General features: G+C 47.4%; 2 protein-coding genes across 3 annotated transcripts in view; one reads left to right on the top strand and one right to left on the bottom strand.

The window, feature by feature from the left end:
• LRWD1 (leucine rich repeats and WD repeat domain containing 1) overlaps positions 1-393 on the bottom strand; it is a 71,771-nt gene extending 71,378 nt beyond the window's left edge. Inside the window, exon 1 of the mRNA XM_029612614.1 lies at positions 323-393. The gene's annotated coding sequence lies outside the window, so the exon portion shown is untranslated. The remainder of the gene's footprint in view (positions 1-322) is intronic.
• On the top strand, positions 87-20,719 carry ALKBH4 (alkB homolog 4, lysine demethylase). 2 transcript variants are annotated; one of them, XM_029612620.1, is made up of 3 exons: positions 93-314; positions 3,144-3,341; positions 19,080-20,719. In XM_029612620.1, exons 1-3 carry the CDS (start codon positions 204-206, stop codon positions 19,725-19,727), a joined length of 957 nt encoding a protein of 318 aa, XP_029468480.1. In that variant the 5' UTR covers positions 93-203; the 3' UTR covers positions 19,728-20,719. The 2 variants fall into 2 exon arrangements, with proteins under 2 accessions (XP_029468481.1, XP_029468480.1); XM_029612621.1 differs by lacking the exon at positions 3,144-3,341 and having other exon boundaries at positions 87-314.
• The last annotated feature ends 725 nt before the right edge of the window (positions 20,720-21,444 follow it).

Raw genomic sequence — 21,444 nt, 5'->3', positions numbered from 1 at the left:
CGCTGAGGCGTGAAACGCAAACCTTTTTTTTGCATCACATGACTCTTATAGAGGTGGGTGTGGAAACAAAAGCGAGGCTTGGAGAGCAAACTTTTTTTAATCACATGACTCATAGAGGTGGAGTTGGAAGCCAAAGCGAGGCTTGGAACGCATAGCTGAGCGGTTTCTTCCATTCTACTTGCAGAGCTTAGGAGGCTCTTGGAATGGCGAAATCCAGCGATCAGGGGAGCTGCGGGTGTAAAGGAATCCGTTCCTGTCTCGTCTGCGAGAGCTCACAGCAGAGAGCCGGGACCGGAGCCTCCATGGCACGTCAGGTACCCACCTCCCTTCTCGCGGCGATGTGCCGTCGGTAGCCTTTGCGAGCTCTAAAGATTGTCTCATTCAGTGCAGCCGAGTGGCTTAGCACCCTTTCCTAAGAAATGGGAGACATGACACTGCTTCCGCCTAAGTACAAGGACTTCCTTACTCGTCATCGTCTTATACCCTGTTTAAAAGAACAACTCTGATTCTACTTTTCATTGTTATTCTTTATTGGAAATCATTTACTATGCATATGCATAGTAAATGATTTCCAATAAAGAATAACAATGAAAAGTAGAATCAGAGTTGTTCTTTTAAACAACCCCCATCCGTCAGTCGTCAGCCAGGCCTTCCCAAAGCTGTCCTATAGGCCTAATAGCCAGTCGGGTTTGTAGGAGATCCATGACTGTAGGGCACGTAAATTTACATATACTGGATCTCCAAGGTATGTAGGTTGCTCTCATGCATGTTCATGATAGATATTCTGAAAACCTGACTGCTGGCTGTGAGGCCTCTAGGACAGCGCTGGGAAGCCCTGAGATAGTGGTTGCTACACCACAGCTACCCTCAGCCAGAGAGCCGGGAGCATAGCTTCCATGGCATATCCCTATCCCAGTGAGGCGCTTACCTTGTATCTCCAGAGATTAAAGCCCCAGCGCCACACACCTGCTCAGTCTCTACACCCAATCCCCCTCAAATTCTGGGCTGCTGTCTGCCTCTTCCAACCCACCTTCCCTGGAACCCCTATATGCTTGTATTTTGACATATTATAATAAAAAGGAGCTACATTATAGAATGTGTAAACAAATTAAAAAAAATCAAACTTGCTACTAGAAGAAACTCATTGAATAATAAGTAACCTTCATACGTAGCCACTGTGAATGGTGTGGCTATTCTGAAGATTAAAAAAACCCATCAGTTTATTGGGTTTATCAGTAGGTTACTTATTCTTTACGAACAACTCTTGTGAAAGCTTTCATCATAGAAATCACACTTAGCTGTAAATGTCCACTATTCTTCTGTAAATCACGCAGACATCGCAAATGTTTCGGAGCTCTACTGCTCCTCCTTCAGGGTGATTCGGCGGGAATAGATGCGGACTTGGTTGTGAACTGACTGGTCTGTGCGGGGAAAAAAACCAAAGATTAAGTATTGTGGACACAATTTACTGAAAAAAAGTTAATGCTGAAAGGTGTGACACCTACTTGTGGAATGCTATGCTGCAGGTTTCGCCATCAAACTTCTACTTTAGCTAACAGCTGCTAGCGGAGTGGTCAAATTGCGCTTGCGATAAATGCTATGACAAATGAAGTATTATGTTTAAAGTGCGGACTTGAAAGAAGAGTCTGAAAATGGATAGCAAGGGATTCCTGTGCGTCTTTGGCACTTACTGTGCTGCTGGCTCCCGGCACAACGAGGGTACTATGCCCTTAAACTGACCAAGAAACGTGGAATCGCACCATTTTAAAAGGGGAATTCCTCAGTCTGTCAAGGATTGACAGGCGGAAGTGATGTCATTGATAGCGTCATGATTGGTTAAATTGATGAAATTTAAGAAAAATTTATATCAGCGAGAACCATTTGATTTTGTCATTAAGTCCTGGCTTAATTCTTGACAAACTGAGGAATTCCCCTTTAAAAATGGTGCAATTCCAGGGTTTCTTGGTCAGTTTAAGGGCATAGTACCCTTGTTGTGCCAGGAGCCAGCAGCACCATCACAGTAAGTACCAAAGACGCACAGGAATCCCTTGCTATCCATTTTCAGACTCTTCTTTCAAGTCCGCACTTTAAACATAATACTTCATTTGTCATAGCATTTATCGCAAGCGCAATTTGACCACTCAGCTAGCAGCTGTTGGCTAAAGTAGAAGTTTGATGGCGAAACCTGCAGCATAGCATTCCACAAGTACGTGTCACACCTTTCAGCATTAACTTTTTTTCAGTAAATTGTGTCCGCAATACTTAAGAACTCTTTTTGGGTTTTTTCCCTGCACAGACCAGTCAGTTCACAACCAAGTTCGCATCTATTCCCGCCGAATCACCCTGAAGAAGGGAGCCGTAGAGCTCCGAAACCTTTGCAATATCGGCTTGATCTACAGAAGAATAGTGGACATTTACAGATAAGTACGATTTCTATGACGAAAGCTTTCTCAAGAATCGTTCATAAAGAACAAGTAACCTAATAATTAAAAAGCCCATAAGTTTATTGGGTTTACCTTCACGATAGCCACACAATTCACAGTGGCTACGTATGAAGGTTACTTATTCAACGAGTTTCTTCTAGTAGCAAGTCTTGATTTTTTTTGTACTTTGACATAGGCATATAAATTGTTTCAGAGCTGTTATATCAATAAATACATTAAAAAATAAATATCAGGAACACTTGCAACCCAAAAACTGCTTCCAATGGCACAGATATACCTACAACATTCCTCTACCTACACCCACTGTTGTCTTCCTCTCCTCCAATCTCGCATTCCACTCTCCAGCTACTACCCTACTGAAGGTACCCTTTTCTAGTCTAGCCCCCTCTCCTCCTGATTAGGATATTCTGGTAGCAGCTCTTGTGCCACTGTAATTTTAATACTACTATTTTTTCGCTTCACCCTTTATTACCTCAGCTACAAACTTTGATTGTAAAAGATGTGAGGAAAGAGGGTACAGTACCTGAATTTAATTGGTTTTGAAGTGTCACAAAAGATGGAGTATGAAAAAAGGGTAATTTGGAATTTAAGCAGCTTATGTTTATGGTAATAGATTTACTGACAGCTGTGGGATTTACTAGAATTACAGAGGGCCAGAGGGAAACAGTTACTGAGCACAGTCCATGTCCTATTTTACAGGTACCCTTTCCCTTCGTTTACAGTCCTGCCACAGGTTTAGCTCTGGGCACTGCAGAATCAGAGTTTGCAGGCTGGGCATTCTTTTTCCCTGGAGTGTGCCTGATAAAAGATTTTGTAAGTGAAGAAGAGGAAAACAAGATGGTGCATTTGATGGATCAAGACAGCTGGAAATTGTCACAGTCTGGAAGAAGGAAACAGGTTAGAACTAATGACATGGACAGTATTGTAATTTAAGAAATGTATTGAAAATTCCAGCCAGGAGGAAGCACGCTTAAGGCTGCACCATTTTTAGGCCCAAACAGGTTTTGAGTTAGTTTATGTGGAAGAGGGCACTGCCCTGTTATTAGCAGGATTGAGGTTCATATTCAGTTAGTGTCCGGCTAGTTAAGGTAGCTGGATAAACATATGGGGCTTACTTTGGAGGTATATTCAATAGTGCAGCTCAATAACTTTAGGACAGTGCTTTGGTGGGACTAGACGGAGCTGGATCAGTTATCCAGCTAACTCTGAATATCAGAATTAGCCGAATAACTTATGACTAATGTAATTTCCTATATGTTGTCTGGTTAAATTATAGTCAGATAAGATATCCAGCTAAAATTTAGCCATATAAGTGCCCAAATATTAATTTAGCTGGATAACTTCTAATTTAGCATTTGGCTAATGCTTCTGAATATGGACCTTATCAGTTAGCATAAACATAAGAAATTGCCATACTAGGTCAGATCAAGGATCCATCAAGCCCAGCATCCTGTTTCCAACAGTGGCCAATCCAGGCTACAAGTACCTGGCAATTATCCAAAAACTAAGAAGATCCCATCCTATCTACTTAGTGGCTATTTTCTAAGTCAACTTGATTAATAGCAGGTAATGGACTTCTCTTCCAAGAACTTATCCAAACCTTTTTTAAACCCAGCTACACCAACTGCACTAATCACATCCCCTGGCAACAAATTCCAGAGTTTAATTGTGCATTGAGTGAAAAAGAATTTTCTGATTAGTTTTAAATGTGCTACAAGCTTACTTCATGGAGTGCCCCCTAGTCCTTCTATTATCCGAAAGAGTGAATAACCAGTTCACATTTACCCATTCTAGGCCTCTCATGATTTTAAAGACCTCTATCTTATCCCCCCCCCCCCCCCCCCCACCCAGCTCTTCTCCTGAAACTGTAATTAGCAAAGACCACATATAGGAAAATTGGTTCTTACCTGCTAATTTTCATTCCTGGAATACCACACATCAATCCAGTCAAGTGGATTTTGCATCCCTAACAGCAGATGGAGGCAGAGAATAAAAACTTTCAAGGCACTGTTTCTTAACAGAGAGTGCCACCTGCAGTCCCTTAGTATTTACTTGTACCCAAGCCAAGATGATTACATCCTCAAACTCCAAGGATTTCTCTCTCTAGCGTGAGCTGAAGAATAAGTTGTAACCCCCAACAAAACTGAACCCTCAAGTTAGAGCAATGAAAAATCTTCCAATTTCAAAATAGCTTAAAACTATGTACAATCTTGATCAAATTCTTCATCACTCATTCAAATTCTGCATCACCAGCAGCATTCAGAACTGGGAAAGGTCTTTCGTAATAAGTGGACAGGGGTCTGGACTGATCTGTGGTATTCCAGGAATGAAAATTAGCAGGTAAGAACCAATTTTCCTTTCCTGTTCATAGCCCAGATCAGTCCAGACAAGTGGGATGTACCCAAGCCCCTCTACGCTGGGTGGAAACCTGAAAGACCCGCATGCAGTACACTTTCACCAAACGTGGCTTCTTCTGGGGCCCTAACATCCAAATGGTAATGTTTAGTAAAAGGGTGCAGAGAAGACCAAGTCACTGCTCAACAAATCTGTGGAGAAACCAATTGACACTCTACCCAGGAGGCTGCCTACGCCCTAGTAGAAAGCGCCCGCAATCCTTCCAGGACCGACCGACCCTTATAGATGTAAGCTGAAACAACTGCCGCCTCCAACCATCTTGTAATCATGCAACCCTTCTTTGGTCCACTGAGTAAAACAAAAGTCATTTCTCACCTTTAGATAGCGCAATAGGACCAGACGCATGGCCAAAAGGTGAAGCTCCCTTGCATGGGGTGAATCAGAAGCCAGGTGTGGAAAGCCCAGCAATTCTACTGTCTGGCTGAGATGAAAGGTCGACAAGACTTTGGGCAAAAAGGAAAGCACCGCACACAATGAGACTCAGTCGTCCAAAATCCACAAAAAAAGGATCCCAGCACAATAAGGCTTGTAACTTCAAAATTCACCTAGCTGAACAAATCACCACCAGGAACACAGTTTTCAGGGTAAGTTCCTTGAAAGATGCCCTTCTTAATGGTTCAAAAGGAGGCCCACACAATACTCGAAGAAGGTAATCAAATTTGCAGATGATACAAAATTATTCAGAGTAGTTAAGTCACAAGCGGATTGTGATAAATTGCAGGAAGACCTTGTGAGACTGGTAATTGGGCATCCAAATGGCAGATGAAATTTAATGTGGATAAGTGCAAGGTGATGCATATAGAGAAAAATAACCCTTGCTGTAGTTACATGATGTTGGGTTCCATATTAGGAGCTACCATCCAAGAAAGAGATCTAGGTGTCATAGTAGATAACACATTGAAATCGTTGGTTCAGTGTGCTGTGGCAGTCAAAAAAGTAAACAATGTTGGGAATTATTAGAAAGGGAATGGTGAATAAAACGGAAAATATCATAATGCCTCTATTGCTCCATGGTGAGACCGCACCTTGAATACTGTGTACAATTCTGGTTGCTGCATCTCAAAAAAGATATAATTGCGATGGAGAAGGTACAGAGAAGGGCGACCAAAATGATAAAGGGGATGGAACAGCTCCCCTATGAGGAACGACTAAAGAGGTTAGGGCTGTTCAGCTTGGAGAAGAGACGGTATGGCATGTTCTTATGTTCTTAAACAAATTAAGATTCCAAGATGGACAAATTCTACAAACCGGTCGACGCAAATGCTTTGATCCTTTAAGAAAACATACTGTGTCTGGATGGGACGCTAGCAGCCGCCCTGGAAGCTTCCCTCGGAAAAACAGCCCAAGGCTGCTACCTGGATTTGGAGAGAATTATAGGCTAAACCCTTTGACAAGCCATCTTGCAAAAAGGCTAAGACCTGGGCATCCTTCACCCACAAAGGATCAGCATCATGAATCCCACAACACTCTCCAGATTCAGATATACACCAAAGTAGTAGAAGACCTTCTAGCCTGAAGTAGAGTAGTAATCAACGGCTCTGAATACCCCTTCAAGTGGAGGCATCGCCTCTCAAAAGCCAGGCCACTAGACAGAAGCGATCTGCCTGCTCCGAAAAGATGGGCCCTTGGCGCAACAATCCCTCAGGTGGCTTAACCAGACGGGGCCGTCTACCAACAGCTGGACCAGATCTGCAAACCACAGATGGCATGGCCATTCCGGCGCCACCAGGATCACTCTTCCTGGATGTTGCTCGATGTGCCGTAACACTTGACCAACGAGCGGCCACTGGGGAAATATATACAGCAGAAGTCTCACTGGCCACACCTGAATCAGAGCATCGATGCCTTTGGAGCCAAATTCCCTCCACCAACTGAAAAACCTGATTGCCTTGGCATTCTTCCGCATTGCCATATCATCGAACTGGGGCTTACCCCACCAGTACCGAATGAGGGAAAGGCCTCTGCTGTCAGCTCCCATTCTCCCGGGTGTAGCTGTTGCCTGCTGAGATAATCCGCCTCCACATTGTCCACCACACATGCGAAGTTGCTAGTACTGCTAGATGTCGCTCCACCCAGCCAAAGAGTTCCTAAACCTTCTGAGCCACTAAACAACTATTTCCTAGCGTGTAGCCAGGTGGACTTAGGATCAATGGGTTATGCTCCTCTGCCAGCAGATGGAGATGGAGTCAGATTTCAAAGCTGACGTCACCCTACATACACCCTTGCAGTGACCTCAGCCCTTCAGAATTCTGTGTCCAGCAGATGGTGGCCATGCCTATTCCTATGGGATTGCTGTACTTTTTGGAAGGAGAAATTCTGCTTTAAAATTGAAGGCACATTGAGCCCCGCTCTCCTATGGTGATACCTAAAGGTCCCTCCCCCAGTTGAGAATTCCTGAGATGATTTCTGAGATCCCTCAGAGGTGGGCCTTGGTCCGGTAGCCGGTTCCTGGCATGGACTTTGCTGCTTAAGCAGCTGAAAGGCAGCAGTTGCAGGAGGACAAGTGCGGCGGTGACGGCCAAAGCCCTCTCCCTCTCTTCTCTATACTCAACCGGTAACCATTGAGCCTAAGTAAGAAAAAAAAAAAAAAAGGATTAACTCCTGATTCAGAGACATTTGGAGGGGTTCGGTAAGATTTCCTCTGGTCTCCTTGCTCGGCACGCTGTACAGATGTCTTTCCCGATCCCACTGGAGTAAGAGGAAGTGGGCTTCTGAGTGGGTTGAGTGCCCCCGGTGGGCTAGGCCCTGCTTTAGGCTTGGTCTGCGCACCACGTGGTAGGCCGTGGTGCCGCCATCTTACGCGCATGCCTTATTGCCTTCCATAGAACATCTGTACCCGCAGTGTGTCAGCTCTGCGCACGCGCCGCACTCATAACATCGCACGTGTACATAAGCACACAACTTCTAAGCGCAGAACCAGGAACAGCTGGGTGCACGGGCTGTGCATGCGCCTCGCCCTGCCTAGTCGCTCGAAAGCTGTGCGCATAGACATTTTTAAGCGCGAGCCAATAGAACGCAGTTACCACCACCAATGGTGCCGGCAGCCAAGAAACAGAAGCACCTTTCTCTCTGTGCTGCTTGTCAAATTAGGGCTGCACACGTCCCTGGATTCCAACTTATGTCAGCACTGTGAGGAAGCCCAAGAAGAGTTGGCCTCTCCGGACATTGCTAAGCCCATCTCCTCCCAGTCAGAGGATGGGTTAGCCACAGTTTAACTGGAATTACCCTGGATCTGAGTACTCTTTTGACTGGGTCATCCATGGGAGAGGGAAATTCAGTGGCTCCTACGCCAGTACTTCCTGGGCTAGGCCTGGACCCAGCTGCCTTCTCTTTTCCAGGGTCTACAAGCCTTTGTACAGGCGCAGTTTAGTACCTCGCTTGCCCTCCGCCAGTCGGCCCTCCCTCTCCCAGTCCTATCCGGCACACCTCGAGGCTCGCCTCGCCTTAACCAAGGGCAGCCCTGGTAGGGACCTGTTGCAACCATCGCTTCCTAACTGCTTCACTCCGCCTACCTTTCTTTTTCTGCGATGACTCCTGCTCCCAGTGGACGTCTGGCTGCCGCGGCATCTGCCCAGCATCCCCGGACCGGCTTGGGCGCTGCCTCCCGCCATGCTCCTCAGGTACCTTAGGGTACGCGCGCTGCGCGGCCCTCATTCTTATTTCCTCTATGGCGCAAACCTCAGGGGTGTCCCCCTGTAATGACGTCACGCTGCCCGGATATTTAAGCCTATTGTTTATTGCTAGCTGTTGCGTTAGCAAGGGTAATCTTACAGATGGGATTCGCTCTCCGTACCCAGCTACTCTGCTTCCAACTTCTATTGGACTCTCTTCTGCTAACGGGGTACCCGCTCCTCGGGGGCCTCTCTGCTTCTTTCAGGTCGCTATCAGGAACCAGTACTTGCTCCTCGAGGGCTCATGTTCCCTGACTCGCTGCCTGTGTCCATCTCCTCTTCTGCTTGGAAGAATTCGCTACAGACACCATCTGTGAGTACTACTACCATCCACTCCTCAGAGCTGTCTCCCTGGAACCAGGTACTCGCTCCTCGAGGGTCTGCCTCCGTTCCAGCGCCAGTGCCATCTCCTTCGTGGAACGGCTGCGAGAGTACTTGCTCCCAGGGATCTGGTACTCGCTCCTCGAGGGCCAGCTCTCCCTATCTCGGGGCTTCTCCATACTGGGGACTCTGTTCTTTTAACTACAGCACTGCTACCAGAGGAACTGCTGTTCCAGCGCCCTGAGGAATACTAACCCAGCCGGGCTCCATCTTCTACTCACTACCTCCACCTCTGGTGGCTTCACAAACTGTCTAAATAAAGATATAATCTGTGTTTGTGTGTCCAGAGCTGAGCCTGACCTGTGGCCCCTCACAGGACTTCCCCCCCATGGGCGTGGTCAGCTGCCACAGTGTCCACCCAACCCTTACAAAACATAACAGGACCTAAATGACTCGGATGAAGAGGTCAATCTGGACCCCTTGGAAGAAGAAGAAATTCCCCCTGCGTTGCAACTGTATTAAATCATTTTGCGGTTTTTTCATAGAGACAAATTGCTGGTCTTGGTTTTCCAGACCCTGAAGATGCTGGGAGTCTCTGAGTCTGATTCTATGATGGAACCAAAGAAGAATCCCATTTTGATCTCCCTACGGAAAGCCTCTTGCTACTTTCCAGAACTGGAAGCCATCCAGGAGTTGGTTGACCTGGAATGGAATGCCCCAGAAGCAGGTTTTAAAGGGGGACGAGTGTTAGAAGCTCTATACTCACTGGATCCGGCAGTGAGAGCGTGTTTGCATTTCCCTAAAGTGGATGCGCTGCTCTGTGCTGTCTAAGCGAACAACTATCCCAGTGGAGGGAGGAGCGGCCTTAAAGGATACACATGATAGACAGATGGAGTCTATCCTTAAACAAGTCTGATGCAGTAGCAATGACCTTGCAAATTGCTTTTTGTTGTGCCCTGGTAGCTCGTTTGTGCCCTCTCCTCTCTCAGGAGGTGGATGACTTGGGGGATGAATTCCAGAGACGTTATGGAACCCACTGCTGCCTTTTTAGCGGATGCAGGCTCAGATCTAGTCCATACTTCGGCCAGAGAAGTGGCCTCAGGAGAGGTGGCCAGAAGATGGATATGGCTGCAGGGTATCTTTGTAAGAATGGCCATATCCAGGCCATTCTTACAAAGATACCCTTTAAAGGATCTCTCCTTTTCAGAAGCGAATTGGAAAAGCTGGGCAGTAAATGGGGTGGATCTCCAGTCCCCCAGCTACCGGAAGATAAGAGGAAGTAGTTACAGCGCCCCTTGCCTGGGGCTCCCAACATTTTTGCCCCTACAGAAACTCAACATTTCAGAGGTCTCATTCCTTTGGGAGGTCTCAGTCCTTTTGTAGTCGACAGCCTAAGAAAGGGGCAGGCTCGGGTTCACGTTCATCCCGAACCCTGCAATGAAATTTTGCACAGACCCACCCTCGGAATGAGGAGATAGGGGGGACTGACTGTCTTACCAGCGATGGGTCAAGATCACTTCAGACAAATGGGTACTGGAAGTCATATGAGAAGGATATGCGTTGGAATTTCAAAGCACTCCTCGGGACATATTCATGATGTCTCCATGCCACTCCCATGCACAAGAAGCAAGCAGTGGAGATTACTATTTTAAGGCTCCTCAGGATGAGGGCTATATAATCCCAGTACCTGCACCCCAGGAAAATACGGGGCATTATTCTATCTATTTTATCGTACAGAAGAAGGAAGGTTCCTTTCTCCCCATCCTGGACCTCAAAAGTGTCAACCGACATCTATGATTGAATCATTTCTGCATGGAAACATTATGCTCCGTGATAATGGCTGTACAATCGGGAGAGTTCTTAACCTCCCTGGATTGATCCGAGACCTACCTATGTATTCCAATCCGTAAACACCACCGTTTCCTAAGTTTTGCGGTACTGAGTCGCCATTATCAGTTCTGGGCACTGCCCTTTGGCTTAGCCACCGCCCCCAGAACATTTTTCAAGATTATGGTGGTTATAGCAGCAGCATTGTTGAGAAAAGAGGGAATCCTGGTGCACCCGTACTTGAACGACTGGTTGATCCAGGCCAAATCAGTGGAAGAGAATCTCCGGATGACCAATAGGGTAACTTCCTTGCTGCAGGAACTCGGTTGGGTAGTAAACCTGGACAAGAGCAGTCTCGAGCCTTGCCAATTCTTGGAATATATGGGAGTCCGGGTCAGCACCAAGCAGGACAAGGTCTTCCTTCCAATCTCTCAGATAAGGAAGTTGATGTCCCAGGTGCGGCACTTGATGAGCTCGATACACCTGGTGGTGTGAAGCTATGTTCAAGTTCTCGGTTTGATGGCGGCAACCCTGGAAATGGTGCCGTGGGCGAGGACACACATGCAACCACTTCAACGCTCACTGCTATCACGTTGGAACCCACAGTCTCAAGACTATTCAGTTCGCCTCCACTTGCCAATGGGAGTGTGTGCTCCCAGCTCCAGTGGTGGCTGCAGGAAGCTCATCTGAGCAGGGGGTGTGCCCCTGTCCTCACCAACCTGGCTGGTCCTCACAACAGATATGAGTCTCCAGGGATGGGAAGCTCACTGTCAGGAATTGTCATCCCAGGGATGTTGGACTGAAGAAGAGGCCCCCTGGAACATCAACTGTCTGGAAGCCCGGGCAGTCAGATTGACGTATCTACACAGTTCAGCCATATACTCCAGCATCAAGTGGTCCATTTGATGTCTGACAACGCAACGCCTGTAGCCTACATCAACCACCAGGGTGGAACCAAGAGCCAGCAGATGTCATAGGAGATAGACCTCCTTATGGGATGGGCAGAACTACATCTACAGATGATTTCAGCCTCCCACGTCGCAGAAAAAGACATCAGAACAGACTTTCTAAGCAGGGAGAGTCTGGATCCAGGAGAGTGGGTGTTGTCAGCCAAAGCCTTTCAATTGACAGTAGAAAGCTGGGGCCTCCCATTCATCAACCTGCTGTCCGCATCTCACAATGCAAAGGTGCCTCAATTCTTCAGTCGCAGAAGAGCTCCATGGTCCCTGGGGGAATCGACGCTCTCATTCAGACCTGGTCAGAAGAAGAGTTGCTATAAGCCTTCCATCCGTGGCCCCTGTTGGGCAAGGTCATTCACAGAATCGAGCACCACAAGGTATTAGTCCTGTGTGTAGCTCCAGATTGGCCCAGGTGTCCATGGCATGTGGACATGTGGAGACCCCCCTGTGCCTCCCTCCGCACAGGGATTTGCTACAGCATGGACCCGTTCTTCACGAGGATCCAACTCTATTCTGTCCTACAGTCTGACCCTTGAGAGGGCTCGCCTGATGAAGCGAGAATATTCTGCGGCGATAATTGCCACCTTACTCCGTGCTCGGAAGTTCTCTACATGCCTAGCGTATGTGCAGGTCTGGAGAGTATTTGAGGCCTCAGGTGGTCAAACTCCCTCTAATTCTGGAATTTTTGCAGGATGGCCTGAATAAAGGTTTGGCCTTAACTCCTTGAAGGTGCAAGTAGCTGCTCTCTCCTGTTTCAGGGGCAAGATGAACGAAATGCCCGTTGGCTCATCCGGATGTGGCCTGTTTTCCGAAAGGGATGAAGCATCTTCGGCCACCCCTAAGGTGGCCGGTTCCCTTGTGGAATTTTAATCTAGTATTGCAATTTTTGGCAGGGCCTCCTTTCAGCCGCTGAGCAGTCTTTCCTTGCGTTTATTAACCTTGAACACTGTTTTCCTGGTGGCTATGTGCACAGGACGTCGCATCTCTAAACTGCAGGTATTGTCGTGTCGGGAACAGTTCCTCCGGATAACTCCAAGAATGTTACATCTTTGTACTGTTCCATCCTTCTTTCCCAAGGTAGTTTTGGAGTTTCATTTGAATCAGTCCTTTTCGTTGCTATTCTTGGATAAGCACAAGGATTCGAAGGAATACCGCCTTCTCCGTCATTTGAATGTCAGTAGACTTTTGGTGTAGTAAATGAAAGTTTCAGAACCAGTCCGAAAGACAGACAAGACCGCCTGTTCGTCCTTCACGGGGAAGGAAGCAGGGTGAACCAGCTTCGTGGGCTACCATAGCTCACTGGATTAAAGAGGTGGTCACGGGAGACATGTGGAGGCAGGAAAGCCATTACCTTCTCAGGTTAAAGCTCATTCCACTAGGGATCAGGTGGTCTCATGGGCTGTTAGTCTTTTGTCTCCCATCGATATTTGCCAAGCAACAACTTTGTCCTTCTTGCACACCTTCTCCAGGTTCTATTGCTTGGACGTACAGGCCGGAGAGGACGCAGCCTTTGCAAGGGCGGTGTTAACCAGATCTAAGGACTTGAGAAACTCCCCCTTGCGCACCGCTGCAATCACAGTCCGCAGCGTCTTCATCCAAAAGCATGGCACCCACAAGGCCGCATTGACCTTTTGCAGATCTAGAATGGGCCAAAGGGAACTCTCCTTGCCCTTGCTCTCCCTGAGGAACTGGGACAATGGCTACCAAGTGCTGCAGCCTTAGCAACGTGTGCCCGCACCGCCGCCTGCTTGACGGACGAGATGCAACAGGACACCACAAAGGCTTCCTTGATGGGGCATGAAAATTCTAAGGCGTAGCCGTTCTTTATCACTTCCAGAACTCACTGATTGGAAGTGATTCTGGTCCACTCCTCGTAAAAAATGGGACAGCCTTCCTCTGACAACTTCCAGGGAAGAGTGGACCAGCCTGCCTTCATTGGACGAACTTAGCAACTCCAGAACCCTGTCCGGAACTATCTCTGGCTGGTCTGTGTATCCCTCGAAAGAACCGTTGCCTTCCTGAACCCTGCTTCTGTGTAGCTCCAGACTAATTCCCTTTAGAGCAAAATCACCTCATTTCCCGAAAGCAAGCGCGCGGTGGAAAGGTCTTCTTACTCACTTTATCATCCGGGCAATTTGTTCCCTTTAGATTCCACTTCATCAGCTTCTCCAGATCCTCCCCAAACAACTTTCCTTTGAAGGGGAAATTGCAAAGCTGCACTTTTGACCACCCATCTACCGACCAATTATGTAGCCACAGGAATCTTCGAGTGGCTACCGCAGACACCATATTCTTGGCAGATGTTCAAACCATATATTGGGCATCCGCCACCCCCGCCTCCAACCGAGCCTCCTGACTGGAATCAGCAGAGGTCCCCGGTGTTTTCTCCTATGCTTCCTGCACCCAGCACAAACAAGCTCTCTGCATTAGGCTAGCACAGACTGCAGCTCCTAAGGCTCAGAGCTGAAACCTCTAACAGTCTCTTCAGAAAGATCTCTAGCTTCCAGTCCTCGACATCCTTTAGAACCCCCGCTCCTGCCACGAGAATGGTCATCTTCTTGGTCATCGCCGCATCCACCTTCAGAAGCTTCCAAACCTCCAAAGTGTCTTCCGACAAGGGATACAACCTCACCATAGCCCTGGCCACTTTCAGTCCTGCCTCAGGAAAATTCCATTCCCGGTCAATCAGCTTCTTCATCATCTTTGGCAAAGGGAAAGGCTTTGGCAGTCCACTCAGCTCATCCAATACTGAGTTCACACCCTCGTTGTCCGAATCCTCCTCATGACCTTGAACCCCAGTTCTGCCAGAACCTGGGGGATGAGAGGACGTAACTCCTTCTTACAGAACAATCTCACCACCCTAGGGTCATCCCCTTCCATGAGAGGAACTTCCTCCGTATCTGGGTCACTGCCCACTGGGGCAGTACCCGGATCATTTTTGCGAATCCTTCTGAGGATCATCACCCTGCGAATCTTCCGAAGAGTTCTCTTCCACTCTCGAATGTCCTAGACCCAGCAGACGAGAATGCCTCCCAACCTGGGAGGCTCCGAGCTTTGGGACTTCTGGGTGGCTGACCGCTTACCCGCTGCTTCCTTCTTAACGAGGTAGGCCTCATGTAGCAATAACAAAATCAGTGGAAAACCCTTCAGGCTCACTGTCTTGTTTAAGCGCCAGGTCCTCTCTTGATTCCCTTGCTACATATCTACCTTCTCCAGACCCTTGTACTGGAGAGAGCAGGGAAGGGGAGTTCCTGCACTCCCTGTCCATTTCAGGCCTCCTGCCACGTGGAGGCAAAATGGCTGCCATCTCCTTCAACCCCCCCTGGGGTCTCCTGGACGGGTCCTGCAGACCACGTGGAGCATCCGCCTGCTGAACCCTCTGCCAAGGTACCTTCCCTTCCAGAGGCACAGCCGGCACTTAGCAGAGCTCCATTGAGACACGTTTGCCTCAGACTACAGGCCCACAAACTTTCCCGCGCTCCACAGGAGGCACCATGAAGCACGTCGCAGCTTGCAGCCAAAAATAAAAAAACTCCAACGCCACTGCTGGCGGTGTCCCAATCCTGGGTCCTGAAATAGAGCCCTGTGCGCTTCCCTTCTCACCCATGACACCGAGCTGACTGCCAAATCCATAAGAGAGCCTGCATTACACTTTTTTTTTTTAAAGGCACAGCCACCGAGGAACCCAGATAGACAAACAAAGGAAAGATATGCTTTCCTGCTGCTGACTGGTGCAGTCAGCAGGGCAGGTGAGAAGGCCTCAGGGGGAGCAAGGGAACGAAATCAGGGGTCAAGCCTGGCTAGGGATTGCCAACCCCCCAGCTTGCCCTACTCAACAAGAGGGATGGCCCACGAAGGAACCTAACACCTCTGAGAGCACCTGTCTTTGCTTCTTCTTTTCCTGACTCTCTACTTTTTTTTTTTCTTTTTTTAACTAAGTTCAGACTGCAGTTTTGCTTCTCTACCATCTGCTGGAGACAGAGAAATACTGAGGGACTGCAGGTGGCACTCTTGGTTATGTAGCAGTGCCTGAAAAAAATTTTATTCTCTGCCTCCATTTGCAAAACCCACTTGTCTGGACTGATCTGGGGTATGAACCAGAACCCTCATTTCCCACAAATACACAACATGCAGACATCACTGCTTTGCTGCTGCATGGAGAAGCAGCAAGAAACTCCTTTAACATAAGCTTATTCACTAATATTTCCACTATCTCACCATCCTAAGATGGTGCATTTGGCTCTGTTGCACCTACCCATTGCTTTCTTTTGCATTCCCAGCTCTTATACTTTGGATAGCGCCTGGCTGCTAGCCTTACAAACGTGACCACCTACAGGTCATCTTCTCTTATCAGTTTTGTTCTCAGCTGGGATGTGTAACCAGTTCATTCTGTTTCCCATGCTAGATGACCTGTCATTTCTCCAACCCCACCTGATTATATTGAAGAATGTAGCAAAATCCTGCTATCAGGACCTTGGTTGACCTTGCCTCCTCACCCTCAAAGCCTGACACAACTGTACTGCTACCCCTTGCAAGTCCTCACTTTTGGCCCCCGAGTATTCCAGGCAGATGCACATTTTCAAAACGCAGGCCACTTTCCCTCGGCTGCTCTCTACTACTGTTTAGCCTATTTTTTGCACTGGTGGACATAACTGTGCTGACAAAAAATAGTCATAGTTTGGCTGCCACCGCTGTTGTGAGCTATGCATTATGTTCACCACCACTCTCGGGTGAAGAAATATTTCCTCTGCACTTTCTTCAGAGCCCCTTGCCTATGAATTTTTCCCTGTGGACAATGCGCCACCTTACAGTGGACTGAACTCTTGATAGCTGTTTTTCTCCTGTCTCCCTTTATGCATCCAGTAAATACATTCTGATTTCCTTAAACCTTCTTGCATATCAGTTAAGAGGACAAGTGGTGGAAACTACCAGACATGAATTTTTTTTGCATTTGAGATGTGTAACTTTACCCTTTTTTTTTGCACTGAAACATAACTTCTAGATCTAGGGCAGGCAAAATTTTGTTTTTAACACAAGGCCACATTTGTGGCTGTTGCATGCAGCAGGGCTGGTGGATTTCCTCTCCAAGCTTTAAGGGGAACCTCCACCTCTTCTGCAGGCAATGGCTTGCTCCCTCTTTACGCCTCCTAAGTATTTATTTCTAAGAGAAGGGATGGATGACCAGAGCCCAAGTAGCAGGCACTGCACCTTCTCCTCTCTGTTCCTCCTTACTTGATGATCAGCTGCTTTTGTGAATAGCTGATTTTACTCTTAGGTTTTCTTTTTTTTTTGTCATTGTCACATGGCTGACTTTGCGGGTGCACCGGTGTCACCGGCTGGCCCATAGGATGGTGGTGAACCTAGAAGTTAGGCTATAGCAATAAAAAAAACAAAAAAAAACTGATTGCAGGGCACAGAAAGAGGCATAGAAGGGCTGCAGGCCAGGGCACCTGAGGGTGCCAAGGGCCGAAGTTTGCCCACTTTTTCATTTTTACTTAAGTTTGTTTTTTTTTTTAACAGATTCACCCAAGAAAACAGAAAGCATCAGTACCAAAAGTAACAACTCCTCCCCTAGAGGAAAGCAAAATGAAGCCTGATCCACAGACAATCGGGGGAGAGAGAATAGAAAAATCTCCCCAAAATAAGAAAAAGAACGATGATAGACAGGGTAAACCTCCTAGCTACTTGCTCACCCAGTGTGCTCGTAGGGATAAAAAGGAAACTGTATAATTATTAATCTTGAGGAAAACAATTGTAATGGGTCCATAAAATTCCATTTATTTCCTTGAAAACTGTCCCTGGGACCATTTTAGGAATGTTGCCCCCACGCTATCATTTTGTTTTCTACTTCTCCGAATATCTACTCTAAAGTTATTGTGGTTATAGATATCAGGTATAACCGATGCAAATGAAGGAGGCATAAAGGTTGGCCCATGAGGTCTCAGAGCAGGATTGTGAGCCACTGCTAGGGCTAGGGCAGTCTCACTGCTTCAGTGCTACCTGCAAGGTAACCAAACAGCAGTCGGCTCCCCCTTTCCTCCCGCCTTGTCTGTCTCTGCTAGCCTCCCATTTAGTGGGGCACACGGGGGTCATGGTACTTCCAGGCAGCGAAGGCTCAGACTAGGACAGCTAACGTGCTAGGAGAGAGGCCCAGGGCTAAGGACAGCCGAGTCCAGTAGAACTGCTTGCACCCCCGTGGAAAGCCTAACATTAGCGTTTCATACTGAGCTTGGAAAATTCAGTTTTTGTGGAGAAGCAATAACTGGGTTCACTGGCCCAAGACTTTGCCCCACCTATGGATGGCGAGCAGCACTTTTATGCAGCTGATAATTTGACAGATGAAGTAGTTTTATCCAGGACAATTAAAGAACCAGAGCACTATAGCAGAAGAGAGTAAGGAGATCCTTATGTAAAAAGGTAATTTTTAACAGACTTAGTTTTTGGGTACTTGCCAGGTTCTTATAGCCTGGATTGGCCACTGTTGGAAACAGGATGCTGGGCTTGATGGACCCTTGGTCTGACCCAGTATGGCATTTTCTTATGTTCTTAAGCTCCTGTAAATAATTAGGAATAGCTTACACAGTTCTCACACAAATGTTTGTTACCTTGCTTTTGTGCTGAACAGGTATGTAAATATTAACTGTATAAAAACGGTAAGAAAAGGCGGAAACATTTAAAATGATTAAGTGGTAGCTTTGCTGGCATGAGCTGGGGCCAGGCTCAAGTCAGGCAGCAGTCAGCGTCCGGGTTCCCCGCGTTAGAGTACGCTGGGGGCCACCACTGGCCAGCCCAGGGAGCACATAAGTATATCAGTAGGGGAGGCTGCTTCCCACCCCCATGCAGCCCTGCCCCCGGTACACATCATTGACACAGTTAAAGGTTAACTTTTTAAACAATATTTACACCCCAAGGGGGATTCATTTTCTAAAGGATTTAAGCCATGTAAAAGTAGCTTATATCCTAGAAATTTTCCAAAGCCCACTTAGGCACCTAAAAGTGCATTTCCATGTGTAAATCCTTTTGCAAATTCCCCCCTCGGTGAGAAATAATACAACTAGTAAGGTACCAGATACAGTATTTTGCCACAGGGAGGGCCGGCAGGATAGCAGTGAAAAAGCAGAGCGCCCTGGAGACGAGTTCTTTTCTCCAGCTGCTCAATTAACCTCCCCTGTGCGCAGGCCCATTAGCCACATGCGTTATCCTACACAGCCAGCCGGGGCCACGTTGGATGCTGTACATAGAATAGATGGTGTTTGTGAATGCATTTCAGATCTTTCTTTAACATTACGTGATTGACTTTAGCATGAGTGCATTAAGGTTCAGCACCTCGCTGGCACAGTTGTTTCTAATAATGAAAACAGCCTGATTGCACTGCAAACTCTGGATGATCTCAAGGACATACCGTTTTTGGTGTCCCCTCCCCCCTCCTTTTTCTTTTGTAGGACTATGGCCCAAAGGTTAACTTTAAGAAGCGGAAGCTGAAAATGGGTGATTTTAGCGGTTTGCCCAGCTTTAGCCAGGACCTAGTGAGCCGGATGCAGCAGCTCACCGCCCTCACGGGGTTTCAGCCTGTTGAGCAGTGCAACTTGGACTACAACATGGAGAGGGGTTCAGCCATCGATCCTCACTTTGATGACTGCTGGCTATGGGGAGAGCGACTGGTTACCTTAAACCTGCTCTCAGACACGATGCTGACCATGTCCTGCGACCTGGAGGGCAGCCTGTCCTTGGTGCCTGTTTTTAATCACGCCGTGACAGAGTTGCAGAGCATACCTGCCAATACCTACCAGCCAGACTCGATCTCCACCTCCCATAAGGCGTGGAGGACTGTATCTTCCACTTCACCGAGGCAGGTCCCATACAGTGCTGTGGAAGTGGCCATCAATTTACCACGGCGATCATTGGTTGTGCTGGCAGGAGATGCACGCTACAAATGGAAACATGCAATACATCGAGCACACGTGAAACACCGCAGGGTTTGCAGCACTTTCCGTGAACTGTCTGCAGAGTTCAGCTGTGGGGGCAGAGAGGAAAGCATGGGGGAAAAACTGCTGGAACTCGCTCTAGGCTTCCGAGGAAAACCCACCTGAGAAGCAGTGAGGTGGCAGCTCTCACATCTCACTCCAAGCTCTTCTCGTTACTCACATGAATTCTTTTGCACTTTAAGTATGCAGTATAAATGTCTTGCCCAAGCAATATAAAAAAAAAAAAATCCACCCTGCTCTTGGAGACAGCCTATAACGAACTGAGCTCCAAGTCTTGACATCAGAAACCAAGACCATGAGAACTGTGGCTGTACCAGATGGTAAACAATCATGCATTGATGGTTTTGTCTTTTGATGCATGCCTTACACCCCAAGGAACTAGCATCCTGTTCGGTGTTGCTTGTTGCAAGCTCCTCGCCCCATCACAAATGTGCCAGACCTTCTAGTTATTCCTGTACATGGAGCCTGCCAGACAGATGCAGCTGGTAAGAGTTAAACTAACAGCTGGGTCTGTTTGGCAGGCTGCAAGTACAGAAGTCCTGGTGGAAACACAGGTGCTTATGCAGCTGTATCTGTTTGGCAAGCTGGATATTCAGCAATGAGCATGCTAGGCTTGTTTGGATTGTTATAGGGCTTTGTGGGGTGCTGGGTGTCAACTAAGTTGGGGGGATCTTGTATGCTCATCTGTCCAAGTGGTAGAGTACAAATAAGATGACAAAAACTGTCTTGCATAAGATGAGAAGCCTTGCAGCTGGAAAATATCCCCTTTTCCCAGTTATTCTTGTTCACACTGCTGACTGGATGTTTTTTTTCTGCCATTTATCTGTATTACTTTTGAAAACTGACAGTCTTTCCCCAGATAAAATGGCTTATTTGAAAGCTGCCTCTGTCCAATGTATGCCTGGCTTCCACAGCGAGTGGACTTCTATCCACGAGGCAAGGGATGTTCCTGTGGGCGTTTAGGACAAGTGAGGAAAACTGCACGTGTACATTCACTCTCACCCTACCATCCCCTGCACAAATAGCAGCTGCATACTACACAACTGCATTTTAACACATGGGTTTTCCACAAGAAACAACGAGGTTAATTTGTTTGAAATTTTTCTTGAAGTGTGTACGTTAATAGTTTGCAGCAACACCAGCTTTTTAAAAATTGCCCAAGTGCCATCTGGGGCATCAGACACACAGAGGATCAGGTGGCTGGCTCTTGGCAGGCACCAGCATTAGAGATGATGGCACTAAGATAAGTGCAAGTTTTAAATTATGGCTAAAAGGCAAGAGCACCAATGCCTACATACGATGCAGGACCTTGCACGTAAACACGATTAGGAATATAAAATGGAAAAGGGGGGTGGGTTGTAATCTGCAAGGGAAGCAGGACAGCCCTGGAATGGGCATCTTTCAGCTCTAACTCAGTGCACAGCACCTTCCAACAGCTGCTTTTAATGAAACAGGCACCAATATTGCATGAAAAGCTTACAAGAAAAGTCTGCCCTGTTTTATAATGAATAATAGATGGCAAGAAATTGTTGCATCAGTTTTGCTCTCCTAGCAGCTGGCAGGAATCAAATTACTGGTACAGACGACGGCATGCCACAGTGAGTGCGGCATTATTTGTGCACCAGTGAGGTCCAGCTGCGGGGGGGATTGCAACTGCATAAAGGATTTAAAAAGTAGAAACAGTAGAGTGGTCCCAGTGTAACCGTCTCACCAGTGGGCAGGAAGCGGCAAGTTTAAACCATCATGTGCGGTACAGGCCTCTGGGGCCTTTTATTGGCATTGAACCTGCAAACTGAAGTCTGAGCATACAGTGTAGAAAGGC

This window comes from Rhinatrema bivittatum, chromosome 8 (assembly GCF_901001135.1).
Source record: "Rhinatrema bivittatum chromosome 8, aRhiBiv1.1, whole genome shotgun sequence".
NCBI classification, from domain to species: Eukaryota; Metazoa; Chordata; class Amphibia; order Gymnophiona; family Rhinatrematidae; genus Rhinatrema; species Rhinatrema bivittatum.
The sequence above is the reverse complement of the archived record's forward strand: the minus strand, read 5'-3'. Positions and strand labels throughout refer to the sequence as shown.